The sequence below is a fragment of the Rhineura floridana genome, chromosome 1, assembly GCF_030035675.1.
Source record: "Rhineura floridana isolate rRhiFlo1 chromosome 1, rRhiFlo1.hap2, whole genome shotgun sequence".
In the NCBI taxonomy this organism is placed as follows: Eukaryota; Metazoa; Chordata; class Lepidosauria; order Squamata; family Rhineuridae; genus Rhineura; species Rhineura floridana.
This window is the reverse complement of record NC_084480.1, coordinates 184,734,119-184,760,284: the sequence shown is the minus strand read 5'-3', so window position 1 is coordinate 184,760,284 and position 26,166 is coordinate 184,734,119. Positions and strand designations below refer to the sequence as shown.

Sequence of the window (26,166 nt, the reverse complement as noted above, 5' to 3'; positions counted from 1 at the left end):
CATATTAGTTACAATCCAAAATAAATGGGAAAAGTACTACAATTTTATTATTCTGATTGTTAGTACGAAAGGATAGTTACATTGTGTTAAGGTGTTCCTATTCTGCATTGTGATCTTGGTTTTGTGCTCTAGGAAATCCTAAAACAATTTGGGTAGAATTTAAACACTGACAAAAACAAGTTATCCAGATGTTGCCAAGAAAAGGTTTCAATTGAGGTGTATCTGCTCCATCTGGGTTAGGGAGCATGCTTTGTGTGAACCTATTTGTAATTTGGTAGGCTGTATCCACTCAGGAGGGATTAGTATGCTAACAAACATCCAGTTCTGTCAAAATGGAAAACAAAAACAAACCAAAAACCCTTTATAGCCTGTTAAGGGCTATCTCATTGTTTAATGTATTTAATATTGATATCCCCCTAAGAGTCTTAAAAATGTATGTATTGATCCTAAGGAATATCATTTGTTCAGGTATGTGAACCTGCAGCCTGGCCTCTGATTTGAAGAAGTACTTTCCCCCCCCCTCTTTGCTTCCCTCCCCTTTTGGATGTTCTGGGAAGACAGCAAACTTTCTCCCTCTGTCCTGTAAGCCAGTGGTTCCCAACCTGCGGGCCACGACCCCCAAGGGAGCCATGAAGTAATCCAGAGGGGGCCACGAACAGTAAATAAATGAATTGTTTTTTTTTTAAAAAAAGTTGTCAATACCTTGACTCTGTCTGTTCCCCACTGCCACTGCAGATAACACCTTCCCCTTTCCCCAAACAAGAGGGGAGGACTTTGCTGAAGTGCCAGAATGTATTTCAGGCACGCCAAGAGCATGCATCTGCCTATACCACACAGGGCAGATGCCAAAGGAGGCTGAGGAAAGTGCTACCAGGAAGAAGAGGGGATTACTATCCCAACTCCTGTCCCCTCGCATTGCTGTTCCTGATGACACCTTTACTCAGAATGAGAGGAGAGGGCTTTTCGTGAAGCAACAAGAAGCAAGACTGCAAGGAAAGGCTGCTTTCTCCCTTCCTTCCTGACAGCCAGCCTGCCTGCCTTTCTTGGCTCCTACTTTGCTGCCACCTCCTTTTAAGAATTATTCTTATCTGTGAGGCCACCCAGATCTCGCCTTCAGCCCAGATGGAGCCAAGGAGCAGTGAGAAAACTCAGGACTTGCTTGCCCCCCATCTCTGAAGCTGTGTGTGTGTGCCAGTGTCCCCCCCTTTCTTCCACCTACATTCTGCCCCCCACCTCTCTCTCCAAGATGCTGCAGTAGTTGAGGATTTCCCCCCTCCCACGTGCCCAGATGCTTGCAGGAGGGGCAGAGGTGTGTGTGTGTGTGTGTGTGTGTGTGTGTGCGCATGCGTGCACTCATCTGTCTTCTGCTCCACTCTTATTCCCCAAATGCATGCTAACCAAATTATCAGTTCTGATGATCATCCCAAGGCCTAAAAGCACAACCCCCCCTCCTTAACCTAACCGCCCTTTTGTCTTCATAATCTAGCATCCCCACCACCACCACATTGCTGCTTCTTGATGATGATGATGATGATTTTAAAAAATCTCAGCAGGTTGGCTGAGGCTGGGGTCCACATACTACAGCTGAAATGTATTTATTATTGCATTTATACCCCACCTTTCCTCCAAGTTTCTCAAGGTGGTGCACGTAGTTCCCTCCCTTTCCATTTTATCCTTACACCAACCCTGTGAGATAGGACAGGCTGAGAAACTGTGTCTGGTCCAAAGTCACCCAGTGGGCTTCATGGCTAGGTGAGGATTTGAACCTGGATCTTAGCCCAACACTGTAAACCGATGGCATTGGGAGACAGGACTGTATATCTTCAGACTGTTGGGGAGGGGGGAAGGGGATCTCAATTTGATTGGAACTTTGCATTAAAAAAAGAAAGCAAAACCTCCCTGTCTGCAGGGAGCTTTTAATGGAAAGGGATATTTGGAGATGTGATTTTGCCACACACCATTTTTTCAATTAACTGAAGCTAAAATTAGAATTAGTGGGGGGGTGTCATGAAATTTTTTGAGTTTACAAAGGGGGTTCTGTACTCATAAAAGTTGGGAACCACTGCTGTAAACAAAAGGTGATAACACACAGCTGCCAGCTACAGCTGCCCTTATATGGAATTCTGGATCTGTAACACCTGTTGATAACTAACTAGTTTTACTAGCTTATCAGCTGCTATCAGAAATGGAGCTCAGAGATGGTAGTTAGGGATGGAGTTCAGACAGCTGTTGAGTAAGGTCATTGAACACTCCTATAAAAGGAGAGTTTGTACACCAAGGGGCCAATATCTTTGGAGACTTGGTTAAAGACACATTGTTGCTGCCAATATTCAGAGGTCTCCTTCTACATCATGGGTCAGATAATGGTATTCCTTCAATATAAGAAGTAGAAATATATTGAAATATACAAACAGAAAATGTAACTTGTTTGATGTTGATTCCTTGCAATATAACTTCATAAATATTGCAGTGTAACTTATATGAGTCTGAACTAATAGAAAAGTGTACTTTAAGATGTGTTCACTGTATACTGAAATGTATACTGATTTTGATCCTAACTTACATGATTCTGATCTACTAGCTGTGACCAGACATATGTGTAATTTGTGTAAATAAGAATAAATATTTAAAGAATAAATATTTTAAGAAATACTATAAGACAATCCACTGTTGAACTCCATTTATTTTACTGAAGTCTCCCAAGCACCAAGAAATCTTGCATGGGAGCTCTAGCCTTAGCCTGCCTGTTCAGACGATTGCTGTCAGAGGCTCTGTAAGCTTAGGTGAACACAATGTCTGACATATAAGGACTCTGAACAGCTAATGGGCAACAGGGAGAATGTAAGAACCCTCAATCTTGTGCATTCACATTGGAGTGGCTGTCTTGGTGGTTTCAAGCCATTTTTAAAAAAATCCCCATAACAATGAATAGGGAAGACACAAAGCTTTGTTTTTCTGAATCTCGGGATTTAGATTTGGACCCAAATCCAGTCTCTGAAGCGCTTTGAACTGAATTTGGCTGTTTTTTTGAAGTAGTGAACTGAGGTCCAAAACTAATCTTGTGGTCAGGGCATGCCCCTATTTAAGACTAAGGATGTAAGTCATCATCAACATTTGACTACAGAGTAAACTTCACTGAAGATAGTAAGGGTTACTTCTGAGTAAATATGCATAGGTTTCCTTTGTAAATCTTAGTGCTGATTATAATATATGTATAGTTGCATGCCACCCCAATCTCTCAGTGGTGTGAGACTTCCAGGGGTTCCTGAGCTTACCCAGGGTTTGGTTTCCTTGAAATGAAGGTCAGCTGAGACTATGGTGTCTTTGGTATGTGGTTTATTTACACACATTCACAGTCTGAGCATGAGATGAAGGGATTCACAGCATTATCAGTCCATCAGATCTTGCTCCCCATTGTCCATAGCTTTGGGTGTCAGAGAGCAAGCAAGCCTCTCTGTCTCCTTAGTTCCCAACTTCTCCAGATTAGACTAAAAACACAAGCCTCTCCTTGGCTGTAGGATGGGGGGAGGAGGGCCCCTCACCTGAAACAATTCCAATAGCTCCTTTTGGGTATGCAGATTGACCATTCAATGTTCATTAACTGGCAGGCTAGCTTGACAAAGGAAACTGGCTTGACCAGTAGAGCAGGTTTCTTGCTTGCATATCCCAACTTCAGATACAAGATTACAGGCTTTAAAGAGACACAAAGAAATCATCTATCTCATCACTCAATCCCATAACAGTATATTTGGGCAACTGTTCACCTTGTCTCATTGTTCAACACAAAGTTATTTTCAAATAACTTGGCAGGCAGCGTTGTACAGTACAGTTCCACCTCTGCTATGTCTTTCTTTGTTGCTTTCTTAGTATCAGGACAGCAATTCCATGTTGCTGGTTTTTGTAAAGTCTTGTGAAGTCCATGAAGGGAGATGCAATCTGAAAGGGAAGGCTGTCAGTCAGAACAAGAGTGGTGGATATATCATAATGAATGTCATTGCAGGCACACTGCTGACATTAGAAGTAGCTTGAAAGGTCCTGTGGCAGTTTCTTCTTGTGCTAGCTAGGAATGCTGTTTCCACATTGAAATGGTATTTTGTTCTTTATCATCTGAGCAAATTCATTCAGAATAAATAGAGCTGCCACCACTCCTCATATACAAACATGTATTGGAAGGGAGGATGCCTAATGGTTGGGGTGGCATGCAGAAGATCCCTGGTTCAGTTTCTGGATTACAGAATCTGAGGTAGAACATCTGTCCCTTGGTTATTTCCATGTGGTGCCTCTCCTCACACATGATCTCTGTATTTGCACTTTGCACCAGAGTATGGTAAGATGGAGCCATGGGGAAGAAGAAAGGAAGATGCTTTCACAATGTAAGAAACTGCCCAAATCTACACTTGGTAGTCTTGAGCTGTTTTAGGAGGTGACTCTAGTACATGTCTTAATGTTTGCAGCAGGAATAGTAAGTTGTCCATGAGCTGCTAAGGAAGAATATTACTGAGTGGGCCTGGACTTTGCCCTGCCAAGCCGAAGCTTCATCATTTCTTTCTACTCTTACAGGATGGGCTGTCTAACTCTTCTGTCTCCTAGTGTCTCACTCTCTTCACGCAAAAACAAAACAACAAAAACCCAGAAGGGCCAGTTCTTGCAGCACACAAGAAATACTGACATAAAATTCTGCAAAAAGGTGCAGGTAGTATGAATGGTTTGTTTACCCATATTCAATAAGCAACCAAGTGTCCTACAGATTTCAAGCAAAGCTTTTGTCAGTGTAGAATCCATATTATCATACTTGTACAATGACCGGAGAAGCTGTCTGTAACAGAGTTTACATCCATTCATCTTCTGAGAATGAGAGTATAGATTTCTGCCTCTGAGAAACAGTTTTGCTGCAAATTATGGATGTGCAAAACTTCTGGTTTTATTTATTAAAATATCCTCACATGTCCACATTCTGGCATAATGGTTCAGACATTGATCTGAAAAAGTGGATATATTATTTTCTCAGTCCATATCAGAATCATTGTTGTGCATCACATACATATTATTGTCTGCAGTTGGCATAATTGCACATTGGCTTTCACTTCCAATAGCCTCCCCGCCCTCTTTGCAGTTAAAACTGTATTCTAGAACTTGTCTGTTTGGAACACTGATTTGCAGCAATGGATAAGCTATCTTCACAGTGTCAGTGGAAAATCATGGACATTCATGGACAATAAGCAATTCATATAAACTTGTGGCTTTTTTGGTCAGTATTCCAATGGCCCAGTTTAGACATAATATTAGACAAGCAGTAACCCAGGCAAAGCTTGGGTTCACATGTTCTCCATCCCTTCTTCAGTGTGGCTGTGGAGTTTGGAAGCCTTTGTTTCAGTTTTCAATTAACCTGAGTTTACTGTGTCATTTGAACCTCAAAAATTGTGGTTAATCTTAACTCTGGTTTGTTTGAAACAAGCCCATTTCAACCCAAGAAGATGGTTTGTTTCAACAACCCTAGTTTAGATTAAATTAAGATTTATTTAATTGTGGTTAATAGAAATTGGAAGACAAAGCTTCCCATCTCCTCATGGTTGTACGAGAGAAGGGAAAGGAAAGCACAGGAGTGCAAGGCTCATCTAGGTTCATTTTCATCACACTAAACTATCCTTAGCACAGGGTTGGATATTCTGTGCATTCCAGATATTGTTGGTTTAAAACTCCCATAATCCCCAATCATTGGCCATTCTTATTGGGGCTCATGAGAGTATATCTGGAATACCACAACTTCCACACCTCTGCTTTAGCATAACATCTGAATGCAGCCTGTCCCAACATCACGTTGAGACAAGGCTCAAGTGGGGAGCAAAATCCCTGGGTCCTGGGCCTCTGGGGGCCTGGACTATTAAAAAAATGTATTACAAAATAAATAATAGTATCTCAACAGACTGGACAGTGGCTATAATGTCTGTTGCTAAATCTCAGTATATCCAAAGCTTCTTGGATAACTTTTGCAGAGGGTGAGATGGAGAATGCGACCTTGCTCCTGTTTCTCACTCTCTCGGCTGCTTTTGATATAATTGACCATAGTATCCTCCTGGACTGCTCCAAGGAATGAGAATTAGGGGTGGTTTCTCCATATTCTGTCCTTACATTAGCCTCTTGTCCAGAGTATAGGGTGCGCATCAGGACAATCAGATGCTGTGGCACCCCCATTTCTTTTAAAGCATTCCATAGTTTTTCATGATCTATACAGTCAAAGACTTTGCTGTAATCTATAAAACACAGGGTGATTTCCTTCTGAAATTCCTTGGTCTGTTCCATTATCCAATGTATGTTTGCGATATGATCTCTGGTACCTCTTCCCTTTCTGAATCCAGCTTGAATGCCGGGCATTTCTCCCTCCATATATGGTAAGAGCCTTTGTTGTAGAATCTTGAGCCTTACTTTACTTGCATGGGATATTAAGGCCATAGTTCGATAATTACTGCATTCCCTGGGATCCCCTTTCTTTGGAATTGGGATATATATTGAACACTTCCAGTCTGTGGGCCATTGTTTCTTGACAATTTTTTGACAAGACTGACAGATTCAGTCTCAGTAGCTTGTAGCAACTCTGTGGTATCTGTTCCTGGTGATTTGTTTCTTCCAAGTATTTTACAAGCAACTTTCACCTCACATTCTAAAATTTCTGGTTCTTCGTCATACGGTTCCTCCGTGAATGAATCTGTTATCCTTGCATCTCTTTAATAGAGTTCTTCAGTATATTGCTTCTATCTTCCTTTTATTTCATCTCGGTCAGTCAGTGTTTCCCCTGTTGATTATTCAACATCCCTACTCTTGGTTTAAATTTCTCTTTCATTTCTCTAATCTTTTGGAATAGGGCTCTTGTTCTTTTCTTTTGTTGTCCTGTTCTATTTTCTATCCAATAACTATTGTAATAGTTCTCTTTGTTCTTATGTACTAGTCCAGGGATGGCCACTCCATGGCTCTCCAGATGCTGCTGAACTACAGCTATCAGTCTCGGCCAACACAGCTCATGGTCAGGAATGATGGGAGCTGTAGTCCAGCAGCATCTGGAGAGCCACGGAGTGGCCACCTCTTTACTAGTCGCTGTTGCATTTAGGGTTCTGACCGTGTTTCTATCTCCTTTTGCTTTTGCTTTCCTTCTCTTTTTAACCATTTTAAGAGTTTCTTCAGTCATCCAGTGAGAACTTTCTCTCTTTTTAACTAGAGGTATTGTCTTTTTGCATTCTTCCCTGATCATGTCTCTGACTTCACTCCATAGTTCTTCTGGTTCTCTGTCAACTAAGTTTAGAGCCTCAAATCTGTTCCTTATTTGATTTTTATATGCTTCTAGGATGTTATTTAAATTGTATTTTGGCATTATGATTGCTTTGTTGTTCTTCTTTAGCTTTACTCTGATTATCGATACGACCAGTTCATGATCTGTACTGCAGTCTGCTCCTGGTCTTGTTTTCACAGAAAGTATGGAACTTCTCCATCTTCTGCTACCGATTATATAATCAATTTTATTCCTATATTGCTCTTAGCCAGAGAAGAATGGGAGCAGAAAGCCACAAAAAATCCAACTTATATTGATGATTTGGTGATGTCCAAATGTACAGTTGTCTTTTCGGTTGCTCAAAAAATGTGTTTGCAAGAAACAAATGATTGGCTTCACAGAATTCAATAAGTCTTTCTTCTGCTTCATTTCTGTCTCCTAAGCCCCATTTCCCCACAATTCCTAGTTCTTCTCTGTTCCCTACTTTTGCATTCCAGTCCCCCATGATTATCATATTGTTTTGGTGTGTGATCAATTTCCTTCTGCACTTCTGTGTAAAACCTCTGAAATTCTTGTTCTTCTGCATTTGCTGTTGGAGCATAGACTTGGATGATGGTTATGTTAATAGGTTTCCCATTTAATCTCATTAATATCACTTGCTCAGACCTTGCGTTGTAGCTCCTAATTGCTTTTGCTACATCACTTCTCACTATTAAAGCAACCCCATTTCTTCTTAATTTCTCATTTCTTGCATAAAATATTTTGTAGTTGCGTGATTGAAAATGTCCCATTCCCGTCTGTTTTAATTCACTCATGCCAAGTATTGTAATGTTGATACATTCCATTTCTTGCTTGGCAATTTTTAACTTTCCCTGGTTCATGCTTCTCACATTCCATGTTCCTGTTGTGTGCATTGAACAACTCCATTCGCATCTGTGTACATCAGCCTCTGACCTTCCTTTCGGCTTTGACCCAGCTGCGTCATTAGTCACAGCGCTACTTCTACTTGTCCGTTGTTCTTCCCTAGTAGCTTGGTGAGTGCCTTCTGACCTGGGGGGCTCATCTTCCAGCACTATCATGTGTTGCATTTTGGATATTCAGAGGTGGTTTACCATTGCCTTCCTCTGAGTTGGATACATCTTAGTCTGGTGTCTCAGCTTTGACCATTCTGCCTTGGGTGCCCCTGCTAGGATATATATATGTTCTTAGCCAGAGAAGAATGGGAGCAAAAACCCACAAGAAAAATCCAACTAACCACCTCACTAGTCAAGAGAAAAACAGGCTATAGACACCATGCCACTTTATACAGAGTGCTATATAGTCAGGATGACTATATTGGGGGGGGGGGAGTGATAGGCAGCTCACAGCCTGAAATTGTGGTAAGAAAGTTGAGGAGAATGGGGACAGAATGCCACAAAAAATCTAACCAGCTGCACTACAAGTCAAGAGAAATCAGACAGCCTAATATTTGTTGATTGTTGCTGCTTGGGGTGTTACAGTTGCCTGCCTCCCAGTGACTTCCAAAGGTGGCATGATTTTATTTATTTATTTATTTAATTACATTTTTAAACCGCCCTATAGCAACAAGCTCTCAGGGCGGTGTACAACAAGATAAAACACAATTAAAATACGAACAAGTGTGGATTATAAAACATATTTAAAAACAAAATTAAAATACAAATTAAAAATAAAAATTTCAATTACAATTAAGTTTAAAATTAAAATTAAATATAAGCTTAAAATGCCTGGGCAAAGAGGTAGGTTTTTACCTGGCACCGAAAAGATAACAAAGAAGGCGCCAGGCGTATCTCATCTGGGAGGGCATTCCATAGTTCGGGGGCCACCACTGAAAAGGCCCTAAATCTAGTTGCTGATCTCCGGGCCTCCCTATGAGTTGGGACCCAGAGAAGGGCCTTAGACGTCGAGCGCAGTGAACGGGTAGGTACATAGCGAGAGAGGCGTTCCATCAGATATTGCGGTCCGATGCCGTTAAGGGCTTTATAGGTAAGAACCAACACTTTGAATCTGGCCCGGAAACATATTGGTAGCCAGCGCAGTTGGGCCAGAATAGGTGTTATATGGTCGAATTTCTTCGTCCCAGTAAGAACTCTGGCTGCAGCATTCTGCACTAGCTGAAGTTTCCGAATCGTCTTCAAAGGTAACCCTACGTAGAGTGCATTACAGTAATCCAATCTAGAGGTTACCAGAGCGTGAATAACTGAGGCGAGGTTCTCCCTGTCCAGATAGGGTCGTAGTTGGGCTATCAGCCGAAGCTGGTAGAACGCATTCCGTGCCACCGAGGCTACCTGGGCCTCAAGTGACAGGAGCGGATCTAATAAGACCCCCAAACTATGGATCTGCTCCTTTAGGGGGAGTGTAACCCCATCCAGGGCAGGTCTGACATCAACCATCTGGGCAGAGTGCCCCCCCACCAACAGCATCTCAGTCTTGTCAGGATTGAGTTTCAGTTTATTAGCTCTCATCCAGTCCATTATCGTGGCCAGGCAGCAGTTCAGTACATTGACAGCCTCACCTGAGGAAGATGAAAAGGAGAAGTAGAGTTGTGTATCATCAGCATATTGCTGAAAACACACTCCAAATCTCCTAATGACCTCACCCAGCGGCTTCATATAGATATTAAAGAGCATGGGGGACAGAACTGAACCCTGTGGAACCCCATATTGGAGTACCCAGGGACTCGAGTAGTGCTCCCCAAGCATGACCTTCTGGAGACGACTCTCAAGATAGGAGCGCAGCCACTGCCAAGCAGTGCCTCCAATTCCTAAATCCGTGAGTCGCTCCAGAAGGATACCATGGTCGATGGTATCAAAAGCCACCGAGAGATCAAGGAGAACCAACAGAGTTACACTCCCTCTGTCTTTCTCCCGACAGAGGTCATCATACAGGGCAACCAAGGCCGTTTCTGTACCAAACCCCGGCCGAAAGCCCGATTGAAATGGATCCAGATAATCAGTTTCATCCAAGAGAGCCTGGACCTGGTGAGCGACCACGCGCTCTAAAACCTTGCCCAGATGATGAGCATCCCTCCCTCTTTCATTCCGCTTCTCTCTCAAAAGGTGGCTGTTTTGTTTGTTTATGTGTGGGCATGCCTTGGAACTTCCCTCTGCCTTGCAAATTGCAGCTGCACTGTCAACCTAATTTACAGTCAAAGCCTCATTGAAGTTTTGGAGTTTCCCTTCCTGTCCCAAGTGTATTAGTGAATGAAGACTCTGCCCCCTCCCCAAGCCTTGGAGTTTCCCTTGTTTTACAAAGTGAAAGAGTGCCCAACCTGCTGAAGCCATACCAGGAAAGTCTGTCTCCAGAGGTGCTGGAACTCAGTTCCAGTTAGTTCCATCACAAAAAAAGCACTGCTGACATCCATTCTGAAAGTGATACACTTGGGTATATTCCTGTCTTATGCCAGATCCCATGGGGAAAGTGGCTGGGATGGACACTGGGACCATGGATAGCTCCAAGTGACAAATTTGCTCCAACAAAGGTTGGGAGCAGACTGAGGCCTTTTAAGCCTGTCTCTAGACTATCACTTCCAAGCTACACCCTATGTAGAGACTTCTGGAGTATTAAACCACCAACCCTCTGGGCATTAAATGGCCATATTCTGCAGATGGGCACTCCTCCATTCCATAGCCTTCCTCCTGGTCTGCTCCCTGTGTCACTGGACTGGTGATGTGTAGTGGGAGGCATCTAGTTTTTCAGGCTGAAGGGAAAGTGCCTATGAGGATCCAGTCTCTAGTCTCTGACCCTGATGGTCTGGGAGGTTTCTCTGAGAGTTCCTGTCTAAAAGCTTCTAGTACAATGGTCTCTATCTTTAGCAGTCAGCTCTGATGCTCCTGCAGCCTCTGACTCTGTGTCCAGATCACTGCAGGGTACAGGAGTCATAACAGGAGGGGGTTGAAAGTTTGTAGCTCTTTTTTAAATAAGATAACAGTTTGGAGAGGTTTCCTTATTAGATTTTGGCTTTTTATATCCTCCCCCCAACACCCATTAATGCTGGTCAGGAATTCATAAATTCCTGGGCTCCTTTTGTAGGATGGGTGGGGTATAAATTCAATAAACAATAATAAAATATTTTGCATTATACCTAAATCTCCTCAAGTATTCATAATGTTAAAAACATCCACACTATAACCAATTTATATAACTCTCTTGGTGTTCAGAAGAATGCTAATAATAAACTTCATTGTACTTATGCTGCAAGTCCTATGCACACTTATTTGCATAAGTGAATGCAAGCTTATTTCTTGGTAAATGGGGTTGGGCTTTTAAGGGTTATAGTTTCTTTAGACTATTCAAAGCTTATCTCAACTGCAGCAATCATTACAACAGTGCTATGAGGTAGGGCAGACAGTATCAAGCCCATACACAGAGGCTTGAGAGAATAGTGGCTTGTCTGAAGAAACCTAATGAGTTATGGCTGAGGTGAGATTTGAATCAGGATTTTTTTCTTCTTATCAGTACACATCTGTGCCCAAAACAGATTGCAGAAGTGAGGTTCCCTGCCTTCCCAATCAACACAAAAAACAACAAAAAAATTTAGAAGTACTGTAGACTTTTTATTATCTTGGTGCCAATGAAGTATGAGGGAAGAAAACAGGCGGCTTGGAGCTGGTGTGGCAGAATGCAGGCTACATTTCACACTGGATATGCCCTCTCCTGTAGGAGTCTGGAGCTAGTAAATAGTGAAAAAGCATTAATTAGCTTTTTAAAAACATGGAATTTTATTTTGAAATAAAGCTAAACACACAGACAACAATACAACAGGACCACTAATTAAGGAAAAAAGGAAACTTACCAATTACTGTTGTTAGTAAATCATGGGTAAGGTTGTTTTTCTTCCATGTAATAACTCAGCTCGTTTTTGAGCTTTGTTTACTCAAATGGACTGAGTCCAGCATCTTCCAAGAAGAATAGAGGAAAGGGATGTAAACTAAACAAAAGCACCTACTACCATTGCCAGGATCTGTGCTACCAGGATTTAACAGACCTTGGGAAAAACACAAACTGCTATATCAAATTACACATTGTGACAGCCGGCAATTTTCCTTCCCCAATTGTCTAGTATTCTTGTGTCATAACCCCAAATTGTTTACTCTCACTGTTTGGGTGGCTAAGGTTCCAAATGAACAAATTCTTAAGTACACAGAAGACTAGAAGCTTCGGTTGACCATTTTGGTTAATGCAAGCTTATTAGCAAATGAAATCCTGGGAAAAACACACACTAGTTGGGCTGTCAGCCATTTCTATATTTTATTTATTTAATTTATATCCCTGGTGAAAATTTATAATTTGGATTATTGCAGGATTTTAGATCCACTGGATTCCAAAGATCCTGGAGACACTCATTGGAGAGTTATCAAACAGAATACTTCTATTATTAATCTTGTTTCCAAATCTTTTCCTTTATATTCCCATAATTGTGTCCTAAAATAAATGCTCACTTGCTCATTCTATGTGTAAAAGTTAACAAAGATGTTGATCCATTGAAAGGCTTCTCTTCTTTTTAAATGGAGGAACACCAGCACCTGCACTGTGAAGCTAGTTCATTGTCACCTTCCTTTTCAAACAGCAGTACTTACCCACCCCCTATTAACTTTGGAACCCTCCACACATCTTATTCAAAAGGGATTAGACTACTGCAGTTACTTTTGATTTTGCTTGCATGCTGAGAAGAAAAATAGTGATCCCATATTCCCTTATACTGAGTAAGTAGCAGAGTGGATGCTGCCTTTAAAAAGGAAAATCCACAGTCTCTGCTCAGGAGTCAGGTGTGTTCTATAGAGGTGCATGCAATGAGTGGCAAGTAGGGATGCATAAGGAATTTGATTTCTTTGACTTTGAATGTAAACTGACCTGATTTACACTTCCTGGATTTATGTGCATATTGAAAGGAATTTATCGTTCAGGTTTTACACTTCTCCAAATTTTGCAATCCAGCTGTCAGCTCAAGTACTAAAATGCATTAAAATACATATTTAAAGAAAATATATTCAGAAGTACATATATTGAGATAAAATAAGCATTTAAATATTTTGTGATAAACACTTATTTTAATATGTGTTTTCATGTGGATTTTAAAAAAATGAATAGATTGGGAACAGAATGGGCCAGGTATTGTTGGACTCTAGTTCTCATCAGCTCCATGGGGCGTGGGCAGTAATCATGGATTGTGGGGACTGTAGTCCAACATCATTTGGAGGGTCACAAATTGGCCACCCGTGCTGTAGAGGCTAGAGACTTCTCCCATACACATGAGCAGAGACAAAGTCCTCCAACTGACCAAATCCCCAGAAGTTGTTTAATTACTGAATCTGGCAGCACCCTGTATCTGGCCACATTTTGAACTATTTGTAAGACCAAAGAATAACAGCCCCATCTACAAGCCTGTTGAAGGACTCCCAGCTGCCCATTACTGTTGTACCAAGACATAAATGTAAAACCTACTAGCTCACCAAGAATGCCTTCTAGCCAGCCTGCTCACACATTTATGAACATTTAGGATGCCAGGTGGGGTTTAATGGAGCAGTAGGGTCATCTCTGCATCTGCAGCCCTGCCCAGCAGGCCACCTGGGCTGGAGGAAGAAGGCAGCCTGAAGCTGGGGTATTGATTGGGCCCAGTGCCACCATGTGAGAATGCCCCATTTTCAGGTTTTCGACTTAAAGACGGAGAGGTCATTTGAAGATGATTCTCACCACAGATGACCAGATATATGACTGTTTGAAAGTCTTGATTCACCACTCCCAGTTTTGAGCAACTAGCAACTAGAAACCATCTTCCTGCCCCAGCAACAGTGGAAGAAGAGATCAGCATTGTTGTTTGCTGGTATGGAGATGTGTCACTGCATTTAATCCAGCCCATTTAACATACTACATGAATTCTGGGAAGGAAGCACCATGCAGATAAAAATAAACCTGAAACAGCACCTTTGAAATAGACTGGTTATCTATTGCATTTGAACTGGCAGAAAGAGAAAGATAAACAAAAGATAGAGAGAGAGATGTTGATTAGGCTGCTGGAGAAGCATCAAAGTAATGATTGATGCCTGTTTCTACTTGTGTACTCCTCCTCACTTGATTAATGAATGGACCTGAGCCAAGGGCCAGAAGGTTTTATTTCCTGCTCCTCAGTAAGAAGTTGTATTTGAAGAAAAGCCATCTACCACTCAGTCAAATGGGAGCAATCCCACCTTGCAAAGTGCTGTTGAAATGAAATTGGGAAACCACAGTAGTGTGGTTGGGAGACATTAATACACTCCAGTGCTTCAAAATAATACTGGCTTCAGCACATTCATATTACATTCCTGGGTTCTGATTCACATTAATATGAACACCGTGCGGATGTTTGTTCTATAAGATTGTAAAGTTTTGAATGCTGTCAATTTGTTGTGAGCAATATTCACACAGTACATTGTTTCTGGAACATACTTATAAATCTATAATATCTAATAATTAGAAAAGGAATATCCGTTATATATATATATATATATATATATATATATATATATATGAACGTAATTGTGATTAACCAAACAGAGGTTTTTATTGTATTAACAAAACGTTTCAGCTTCCGCCTTCATCAGCTGCTAACATACAAATGCTGTTACTGAGGTGGCAGTTATAGAGCTTTGAGGATGGAATGCTCAGAGGGGCTTCATTTGCAGAAGCTAAGTAGTGGTGGTACTGTCCTCCAGGTTCAGGCCATGTGGTGCCAATGTGTCCAGAGAGTCAATCCAAAAATTCTCCCTTTTAGTCAGCGCTGCTGGATCTGCTGGCATCTCTATCGCTGTAACGGAAAAGTCCAACAGGCTGTGACCCTCGATGTTAAAATGCTTTGCAACTGGTTGCTCCACTTTTTTTGTCAAGGTTGCCGACTTGTGGCTCCTGAAGCGCGTGCATAGGTCAGTTGTGGTCTTTCCTATGTTTTGGATATGACATCCTGGTCTTTTGCACTCGATGATGTAAACTATATTGCAGGACCTGCAGGTGATGTTCTGTTTGATGTAATATGTCCTGCCTTATTTTTATTTATTATTTTATTTATTTGTTTCATTTTTAGACCGCCCATAGCTAGTAGCTCTCTGGGCGGTGTACAAAACAGATTAAAAATACAATATTATAATAAAATCAATCACATATATCAACAACAATATTAAAATAAAACGTAGACATAAACATTAACATTGAAACATTAAAAAGCCTGGGAGTACAGCCAGGTCTTAACCTGGCGCCTAAAAGAAAGCACCGTAGGCGCCAGGCGTATCTCTTCAGGTAAGCTGTTCCACAATTCGGGGGCCACTACAGAAAAGGCCCTAGATCTGGTAACAATCCTCCGGGCATCCTGGTGAGATGGTACCCGGAGGAGGGCCTTAGATACTGAACGAAGTGAACGGGTAGGTTCATAGCGGGAGAGGCGTTCCACAAGGTACTGTGGTCCCACACCGTGTAAGGCTTTATAGGTCATAACCAGCACCTTGAATCTGGCTCGGAAACAAATAGGTAGCCAGTGCAAACGGGCCAGGACAGGTGTTATATGTGCAGACCGATTGGTCCTCATCAATAGCCTGGCTGCCGCGTTTTGCACCAGCTGAAGTTTCCGAACTGTCTTCAAGGGCAGCCCTACGTAGAGTGCATTACAGTAATCCAATCTAGAAGTTACCAGGGCGTGAACAACTGAAGCGAGATCGTCGCTGTCCAGATAGGGGCGTAGTTGGGCTACTAAACGAAGATGGTAAAATGCATTCCAAGCCACCGAGGCCACTTGAGCCTCAAGCGACAAGGAAGGGTCAAAAAGGACCCCCAAACTACGAACCTGTTCTTTCAAGGGGAGTGTAACCCCATCTAGAACAGGATGAACATCCACCATCTGGGCAGGGAAAGAGCTCACCAACAGTGTTTCAGTCTTGTCTGGATTGAGTTTCAGTTTATTAGCTCTCATCCAGTCCATTATCGCGGTCAGGCAGCGGTTTAGCACATCAACAGCCTCACCTGAAGAAGGTGAAAAGGAGAAATAGAGCTGCGTGTCATCAGCGTACTGATGGCAACGCACTCCAAACCTCCTGATGACCGCACCCAGAGGCTGCATGTAGATGTTAAAAAGCATGGGGGACAAAACCGACCCCTGAGGGACTCCACAATGGAGAGTCCAGGGTGTCGAGCAATGTTCCCCAAGCACTACCTTCTGGCGACGATCCGCTAAGTAGGAGCAGAACCACTGCCAGGCAGTACCCCCAACTCCCAACTCCGCGAGTCTCCCCAGAAGGATACCATGGTTGATGGTATCAAACGCCGCTGAGAGATCAAGGAGAATCAACAGAGTCACACTCCCTCTGTCCCTCTCCTGACAAAGGTCATCATACAGGGCGACCAAGGCTGTTTCAGTGCCAAAACTGGACCTAAAACCGGATTGAAACGGATCCAGATAATCGGTTTCATCCAAGAGCGCCTGGAGCTGACCGGCGACCACCCGCTCCAAAACCTTGCCCAAGAAAGGGACATTCGCCACCGGTCTATAGTTATTAAGAACATCTGGGTCCAAAGAAGGTTTCTTTAACAGAGGTCTCACTACTGCCTCCTTGAGACTACCAGGGACTACTCCCTCTCTCAAGGAGGCATTTATCACCTCTTTGGCCCAGCCGGTGGTTTCGGTCCTGCCAGCCTTCACCAGCCAAGATGGGCAAGGGTCCAGAGCAGATGTGGTCGCCCGCACCATTCCAAGCACCTTGTCCACTTCCTCGAGCTGCACCAAGTCTAAGTCCCGACGGATGCATGCAATCTTGTCCTGGAAGTGCTCCGCGAATTCGTTACAGCGGGCTTCCGATGTTTCTTTAGTATCGTGAGGGCCAGAATGTAACAGCCCACGTACTACCCTAAACAGCTCCGCTGGGCGGCAAAGAGATGATCTAATGGTGGCAGCAAAATAAAACTTTTTTGCTGCCCTAACCGCTTTTACATACATCTTAGTGGAAGCACTTACCAAAGCATGACTGCATCCGTCAGGAGTTCGCCTCCATCTGCACTCTAGCCTCCTCCTCTCTTGCTTCATCACTCTCAGCTCCGGGGTATACCACGGTGCTGTATGAGTTCTGCACTGAAGGGGGTGCGCGGGAGCGATCGTGTCAATGGCCCAGGTCATCTCCATATTCCACAGGTCAACCAGGGCCTCGACAGGAGCGCCAGTACTATCAGCCGGAAAGACTCCCAGAGCCGTCTGGAAAGCTACAGGATCCATAAGCCTCCGGGAGCAGACCAACTTAATAGGTCCCCCACCTCTGCAGAGGGAAAGGGCTGTCGTAAGTCTAAAACTCAGCAAGCTTTGATCTGTCCATGACAACGGAGTAGATGAAAAATACCCCGCCCTCAGATCACCATCTCCATGACCAGTGGCGAAAATCAAATCAAGAGTATGTCCTGATACATGCGTCGGGCCAGTAACAATTTGAGACAGCCCCATGGTTGTCATGGAGGCCATGAAGTCCTGAGCCGCCCCAAACAAGACAGTCTCGGCATGAATGTTGAAGTCCCCCAGTACCACAAGTCTAGGGGACCTCAACAATACCTCCGAGACTATCTCTGTCAGCTTAGCTAGGGAAGCCGTTGGGCAGCAAGGTGGGCGGTACACCAACAGTATTCCCAGTCTGTCTCCTTGGCCCAGCACAAGATGAAGACATTCCAGACCATTCGCCATCTGGACAGGGCGCTTGGTGAGAGAGAAAGAACTCCTATAGACCACAGCAACCCCACCTCCCCGGCCCTCAGATCTACCGAATACCCAGGTGGGCAAAGCTGGGAAAGAGCAACTCCTCCCTGCTCGCTCACCCAGGTCTCAGTAATGCACGCAAGATCGGCACCCTTCTCCACAATCAAATCGTGGATAAGGGGAGTTTTATTAACGGCCGACCTTGCATTTAAAAGCAGCACCTGGAGATCCGAGAGCTGGCTGATAGTACAACCAACAGTCCTGTGGATATGAGGAGAACCGGAACAGGGCACAGACACAATTTGTCTGGGACGAGTTCCCCTTACCTGGCATGTTCTCCCAACACCATACCTCCCATTACCCGTCACTACGTTAATTGGGGCCCCCGAAAGTCCACTTGCTAAACCCGAAGTACGTTCTCCCAGGCACATCTTAAAATAAGTGTAAACACAGCAAACATTTAAAACAAACACAAAACCCAAAAATACACACACACATCCACTCAGTCTCATTCACACAACAACCAACAACAACCAACCAACAAACTAACATACAACCAAACGACAGTAATAACAACCAACGTTAAAACCCTCCTCCATAACAAGCCATGTCTACAAAAGATGTCCTCAACAGTACTGGAAAGTGTCCTGTGCCGCGTTCTCCTCCCGCTGCCACCGCCGCCAGCCAGGCCACGACAATAACCTGGCCTCCTCCTGCGGTGCTCTCACCACCACCCAGCCAGGATGTCTCCAACGGAGCCCCACACTTGGCCGCTCAGTGCGGCGTTCTCCCTTCGCCGCCACTCCGCGCCGGGCCGTCCCGGGCCGCGCCCAAAGCCTAACCAGCCTCGTCAGTGCTCTCACCACAGACGAGTTGCTATGCGGCTCCTGGGCGTTCCCTCGGGCATCTGTATTGTTCAAGCCTAGTCTCTTTCCGCCATCCGTGCCGCTCCACACGATGTCCTCCACGTCGTGAGCCTGGTCCCCTTCCACGATGCTCTCACCATCACAGGATCCAGGCTCGCCGCGACACCCCGAACTCCACCCACAACGCGCCGAGTTCGGCCGCCTCGCCAGTGCTCTCACCACTGGCGGCAGGCCGGTGCTCACCGCGGCCTGCGGTGAGCAACCAGCAGCACAGAAATCGCAGCGGCGACGGTAAAGGTGGCAACGGCGGCAGCAGCACAAGCCGCCGTGATGATATCTCGGGCGGCAGAAGCGGCGGCCACGGACAGGCCCGCACACGGATGGGCCCGCAACAACGGCGGCGGCAGCAGCGCCCACCACAACGACGACGCCCTGGGCAACACGACCCACAGCAGCAGACGAACAGCAAGCGCCAACAACAAAGAGCAACGGCCCAGCAACACCCCGAGGAGCAGTCCCGACACAACGATGGTGCAAAGCAAGCTCACAACGACAGCGACAGCAACGGGCGACGACAGCAACAACAGCCTCAGGTATACAGCTAACAACCAGCCCATAATAACAGGCAGACAAGTAGGCAGATGGCAATGATTAGTGCTTGTAAAAGCGGCCGTCTCCCTGAGGTACACACAGGTGATACAGTGTTTGGAGTGACAAGGATGAGACCCTGGATTGGTGATAGGTGGCTTAAGCACAGCTCTCACCAACAGTCTGTGCAAATTAGGAAGTTGGCTAAATGCTATAACAGGAGGCCTGCTGATGGCTCTAGTAAGATTTTCAGAGTTTGCCAGCAATGGGTAGCTCTCCTTGATTGCTCGGTGATAGTTAGGAGATGCTGGATGGAAATCTACCACAAATGGAATCCGTTGCTCTCTGCTCTTTGACACCTCAGTATGATGGAGGAGGTTTTCTCTGGACAGAATGGAGGCTCGGTGGATGTTGTAATTGATAATATGTGGAGAATATCCTCTTAGAAGAAGGTGTTCTTTAAGTTCACCGATCCTTCTCTGGTATTTATCTTCGGTGTTGCAAATAAGTTTGATTCTCAGAGATAAGCTATACACAATGTTCTTCTTTATATGCCTAGGATGGCAGGATTTCCAGTTTAAATAGGTGTGGGCATCAGTGGGTTTGCGGTAGAGATCAGTGGCCATTTTGTTGTTTTCAGTGGTGAGAAGGACATCCAGAAAAGGGATGTGCGGATTGTCATTTGTACTATTAAATGTAAGTAGATGGATGGATAGAGTTGATGTAATTTTTAAATTGTTCCAAACTCTCTTTACCATTCGTCCAGACCATAAAGATGTCGTCAATGTATCGCCACCATATAAGTGGTTTGTTGATGGCCTTTTTGAGGATCTCCTGTTCCAGTTTACCCATAAAGAGATTCGCATATGATGGAGCCATGCGAGTCCCCATAGCTGTGCCTTGTAGTTGCAGGTAATGTCCTCCATTGAATGTAAAGTTGTTACAAGTCAGGACTAGCGTAGCTAAAGTTGTGAGAACCTCTGTTGGAGGATTGTTCATATCTCTGGTGTTAAGGAACTCATTTAAAGCCTGAATCCCATCATTATGCGGTATATTGGTGTAAAGAGATGTGACATCTAAAGTAGCTAGTATAGTATTGTTGTGGAATTGATACTGCTTGTTTAAAGACTCAATTTTAAGCAAGAAGTCCTTGGTGTCTTCAATATATGATGGGAGGTTTTGCACCATGTTTTGTAAATTTAAGTCAATGTACAGAGAAATCCTTTCAGTAGCTGTGTTGTTACCTGAGACAATTGGGCGACCAGGATTGTTGGCTTTGTGGATTTTCGGCAGCATGTAAAACCTTCCAGGGGTGGGATTTGGATTAACAAGGAGATCAGCAGTTTCCTCTTTAAGAAGTTTCCTACTTGTAAGGTTTTGTATAGATGTAATGATACGAGTATTGAGATCTGCGGTGATGTCTTTGTCAAGAAATCTATCTGTTGTTTCATCCTTTAGTTGTCTTTGACCTTCTGCTATATAGTCTGTAGTGTTAAGTACCACAACAGCACCACCCTTATCTGCAGGCTTGATGACAACATCCCTTCTCATCTGAAGGTTCCTTAGGGCTATTCTTTCTTCTTTTGAAAGGTTGTCTTGAGTAGGAGTTGGTGTGTGGTTGTTGATGACTCTGTTTATTGATAAGAGAAAGGTTTCTAGGACTGGATTCCTGTTAATGTTCGGTGTCCAAGTTTTAGGTTGCAGAAACTGTAGCAGAGGATCTCTATTGTAGAGGTCTATGTTGTTCTTAGAGTCATCATAAAAAAATTCAGTCAATCTGCATCTCCTTTCAAATGCTTTGCTGTCACATTTCATCTGTGCTATATTGTGCTCTCTAGGTGTTGGGCAGAAGTTGAGGCCTTTGGATAGAAGCCTAATTTCATTAGGTGACATTTTGCCTGCAGTGAGATCTATTATTGTTGTGGAGTCATTTTTGTAAGTTATGTCAGGTGATCTTGTTATACATGTGGAAGTTTTTGAAGTAACTCTTTTGAATCTCCTGTTTTTCTTTTTCTTGTGGTTAGCTTTTGCTCTTGTAGTACATGAAAATATTTCTTTATAAACAGAACTCTGTGTTATGAAATTGGATGGAATAAGAGGAAGATGATATCTTAGAATATCCCTTTTGAGTTTTTTCTTTTTGGTGGCATGGACATTGATAAAAGTTGTCTGTTCTGTTTTATGGAGCAGATAGAGGAGGCGTTCATAGTCGCATGGTGTTAGAATGTTTCTTTGAAACATTAATTCCTGCTGTAGTGCATGTTTCAAGGTCTTGATTTTCAGAAGATTCTGCTTAATAATCATAGAAATAAGGAATATGCTCAGCTGATGTTTCTCTATGTGCCAATTTAGACATAAAGGGATACTTTCTGGAATAGAAATTGATTTATAGATCTCAAGGACTCGTGGGATAATGTTTAAGGTCTTATATACTTTAAGATGCTCTATAGTAACTTGGCATTTTGTAATCTTCTCTTGTAAAAACATTGCATACCTTGGGTGGTGGTTGTGCATGATGGAGAACTTGAATGAAAGAAGACTGGATCCTCGGTGGATGCGAGTTGCTTTGGTATACAGGTAAGACAGTTTTGAAAGCAACAAACAGAACTTCACTCAAGCTTGCTCTGGATCCCTATAAGGATTCCGCTAATCACCTAAAAATATATATGAACGTAATTGTGATTAACCAAACAGAGGTTTTTATTATATTAACAAAACGTTCAGCTTCTGCCTTCATCAGCTGCCAACATACAAATGCTGTTACCAAGGTGGCCGTTATAGAGCTTTGAGGATGGAATGCTCAGAGGGGCTTCATTTGCAGAAGCTAAGTAGTGGTGGTACTGTCCTCCAGGTTCAGGCCATGTGGTGCCAATATGTCCATAACTCTATAACTGCCACCTTGGTAATAGCATTTGTATTCTAGCAGCTGATGAAGGCGGAAGCTGAAACGTTTTGTTAATACAATAAAAACCTCTGTTTGGTTAATCACAATTAATAGATTTTTATTTTCAAATAATACAGAAAAGGAACTATAGCATATCCCCCCCGACTACCCTGTTTCGTTCTATGAGAGAGCTATTACAGTGTTTAAGTCAAACATAAGAGTTCATCAAGCCAACCACAGTCTGGTAAACGGTTTGGGTACCATTAAATAAAATTTGGGCTGTAGATTGGGCATATATTGATCTTTTATATATATTTTTATTTAGAGATTGTGTATGTATCCCTTCTCATGGACTATGAATCATATAACATTTTGTACAGTGGTCTTACTTTTGGTGAATATAATAATTGTTAAGTATACTTTGTCAAGAATAGCTTACTTTGAGTTAAAGTTGGTCAGACTAAAATGGTTCAACCAGAGGGAATTCTGGGAGCTTGTTGATCCCTGGGATACTCTGCTGGGAAGTCCAAGTGCCAGACAGGCAATTTGCTAATGTCAAGAAGAGGCAACAAAACCTTATCTGTTACCTCTTATATGCTTCCTGAGATCAAAGTCAGGGAGAGTGGGTATTGCAGATCATGACCCCTGGCTGGGATTGTCTAGCCCCCCTTATCTTCAAAGAAGGTGATCACAGAAAGGGCATCTAGGATGGCTAATTGGCCCCCCTCCCTGTTGCCAGCAAAACTCCATAAAAATGAAGGATGATCCTTCAGTTGTTCCCATTCTTGTTTCCGTTCCCGTTTCCTAATACCAACTTCTTGACCTGCCTAACTTGCAGTTACGCTGTTGGGGAACCAAGCGTTGCTGAAGTGAGTATGGATAGTTGTAGGTTTGTTATTTTCTATTGTCTGTTTGAATCTCTCACTGTTGCTATGCCAGTGTATCTCTTGTAGCCTGGTTGAGGGCAGTTAGCTTTTAAGGAAATGGATGCTGCTCTCCTTTGTACGTACCTTTCTTTTCCTTTAAACTACCCTTTTATTAATGGTGTGTATTGCTTGGAGCTAATGATTCTAAATTCAGTCCTTGATCAATGGACGCTACTGACTACTGTTGATTTGTGTGGATTAATACCCTAGAGCAGAAGGTGTAACAATAGGTGTGCTCTAGGATCTCAGTTAGCACTCTGAGGTCCCCTTCCTCGGAGTGGAAGCTAAGAAAGGGGTGGTGGCAGTTTCTACCGTAAAACTAATCCTGAAAGAGAGTTTGCCTGGGAAGCAGCGACCCAAATGAGTTGGGACTGTTCTCAGAAGCAAAGAACTCCCTTGGGGTGCTGAGATCAAGGGACCGCAGGGGGACAAACTTTGACATATGTACTAGAAAATAAGTACCACTGAGCTGAGGAGAACTTTGTTCTGAGGGTATCCTTAGGATAGCTCTGCATGCAGGTTTCTGCTCATGTTAATCTGCGAAATCAACAATGGTATCAGCTTGTGTGGCCATTATGCAGTGTGATGCTCATACTTGCTATCATTCTAGGCAATATTTTCTGGCTTTGCCATGCAGCTGTTCACATTGGGTGATTGCAATGGCAAGTAGCTAAGTTTCCTAACTATTTGGCATTCTCTATCCCTTGCAGTCTTCTAGATTTGGAGGGTAAGTGGTCCTTTAAGGCTACATGAGGATGGAGCTGAGTTGTACATGGGACTGGCTGCAGCATCTGTCTGCCTCCATACTGCCGACTAAATCTGGATCCAATAAAACTGCTAGCTAAGAATCTGTTCCTGTGTTGTCAGTTCTTTTTCCTGGAAGAGTTTCTATTTAATATTTGCATAACAGGGAGAAATTAACAGGTGAACCTTTCCCCTCAGTTCAGCATTTTACCTTCCATAGAGGTGGAGTGTAGGGAAACAAATTCACTTCTCCGTTATACAGCCCTGCTGTAAGTAGCAGCCCTAACCAGTTTTCCATTCTATGCTTTCCTCCTGTAAAGGTGTCATAAACAGGACTGCCTACACATCACTGTAACAATGTCAAAATATAATAGATACTATACGAAAATCCTTCAAGTTTATTCTAATCAGGGTGTTCTTAATAATGACGTGAGAAAGACACTGTACATACCACATTTTCAGAAATATCATTTTCATTTATTGTTTTATGAAATGCTAGAATCATGTGTTGATTACTCATTTTGTGAATGTCTGATCTTTTGTTATCTGCACTCCATGCTCTCTTAAGACAAATTAGAGGTAGAAAACTTGACATGACAGCCCAATTGTTGTGATTATAAAGCAGTTAGTGCCACAGCTGTTTTCACACTTGCAAGCTCTCAGCTCTAAAGACATCAGCTGATAGTCATGTGTAACATTTAAGTGTGAGTGTTAAGAAAAACTGAGAGTTAAAAAGCAGATTTAAGGGTAATTACAACTTTCCACTTGTATCACCTGCACAGGGGTAGACTTAATATATGTTCATATATTAAACACAGCACTGCAGTTAGTGTGCTGTGAAACATGCTCCCTTCTCTTGCTTTAACCGCAAAGCTGGTCCAAAGTGGAACTGAGAGCATTGTAACACGATCCTGCAGGGCCTGTGAGAGCAATTTTATCAGGGGGTACAAAGTTTCTTTTGGGCCCCTTCCCTTCTTCATTAGTCATTCTGTTTTTATCCACTACGTTTTTATGCCATGAGCTGTAGCCTGTAAGGTCAAAAAGGGTATGGAAGACGAGAGAGGGGTGGAGTGGAGTGCTTTGTTAATTTTCTGCATTTAAGGCCTTATGCTCTTATACTCCCTCCACAATAAATATAAATAAAATAAAAGAGGATCAGAAATAAGAAAGCACATTTGATTTGAACATCTTTGTTTATGCTACAATACAGATAAGGAGAAAGAATTCACATTGAAAGAAGGTAGATAAACTTACTATTTACTTTAAAAAAAGAGCTTTCCTGGTCTTTTTTTGTGAAAAATTTCAAATCACAGCATGAAAATTAATTGTTCTGGCAATGTTTGATTCAATACTTAGCCTGGCCAAATCCGCAAGATGTTCCTAAGACATTGTAGACCTTAAATAATTCTTAATTAGCTTAAGTTTGTTAAATGACCTCTCTCCAGAAGCTACTGTTGCTGGAATTGTTAATAGTATTCTTAAGCTAACACAAACATTTGGAAACAAGTCACCAAGACTGTACTCTGTTAACAAGTTCAACAGATCTAATGGCTTTAACTGTGCATTTACAAAATTTGCTTTATGTACTGAGGGTAAATGTTGCATTTCTTTTCCAAAATCATCACAATTAAGGTCACAGGATATTGCTCTGATAAAGATAAAGCTTTTCTCTCCACATCACTTTCGAACATGGTGAGATATTTCCATAAGAAATCAATTTTTTTCTGCCAACTGCTTAACAGCATTGAAGCAGACAGTTAATCCTGCTATAACATTGTCTACCAAAATGTAAAACACACACTTTCTAAAGTAGGCCTCTTCTGGAGTTTCATCTGTGTCATTCATGTCTTCCAAGTTAGCATCAGGTGTGCTGTCGTCATGCAGCCTTGCCCTCTTGCGCCTAACTCCATCACATCTACAGGAGAGTTTTATTTCTATATTTAGGCTTGACGCAACCAATTTGGCTTCATTCCACATGCATTTCCAGTTCTTTCAAAGTTTTGTCAGCTCTGTGAGGAGAGTTTCTATGTTTGCTACTTCAACATCCAGTGTGGCATCTCTAGCTTGGATGACCTTGTTCCAAATATCTATGCTAGCTAATATTTTGTACCACACGGCTGACATTAACACACAGGCAAAAACTCCATGGACTTCATTTCTTGTTTGGGCCATCAAATTTAGTT

At 42.9% G+C, this 26,166-nt stretch overlaps 1 protein-coding gene and 1 long non-coding RNA gene across 2 annotated transcripts in view; one reads left to right on the top strand and one right to left on the bottom strand.

The window, feature by feature from the left end:
• The first annotated feature begins 2,260 nt into the window (after positions 1 to 2,260).
• GABBR2 (gamma-aminobutyric acid type B receptor subunit 2) overlaps positions 2,261 to 26,166 on the top strand; it is a 435,702-nt gene continuing 411,796 nt past the window's right edge. The window contains exons 1-2 of the mRNA XM_061588946.1: positions 2,261 to 2,355; positions 4,561 to 4,693. Of these exons, the coding sequence (XP_061444930.1) occupies positions 4,562 to 4,693 (132 nt within the window). The 5' untranslated portion in view covers positions 2,261 to 2,355; position 4,561. The remainder of the gene's footprint in view (positions 2,356 to 4,560; positions 4,694 to 26,166) is intronic.
• Positions 11,880 to 12,948, bottom strand: LOC133390283 (uncharacterized). The gene is made up of 3 exons (XR_009764365.1): positions 12,859 to 12,948; positions 12,075 to 12,177; positions 11,880 to 11,951 (listed from the first exon to the last, which is right to left on the bottom strand). It is a non-coding gene; the product is annotated as an uncharacterized LOC133390283 (long non-coding RNA).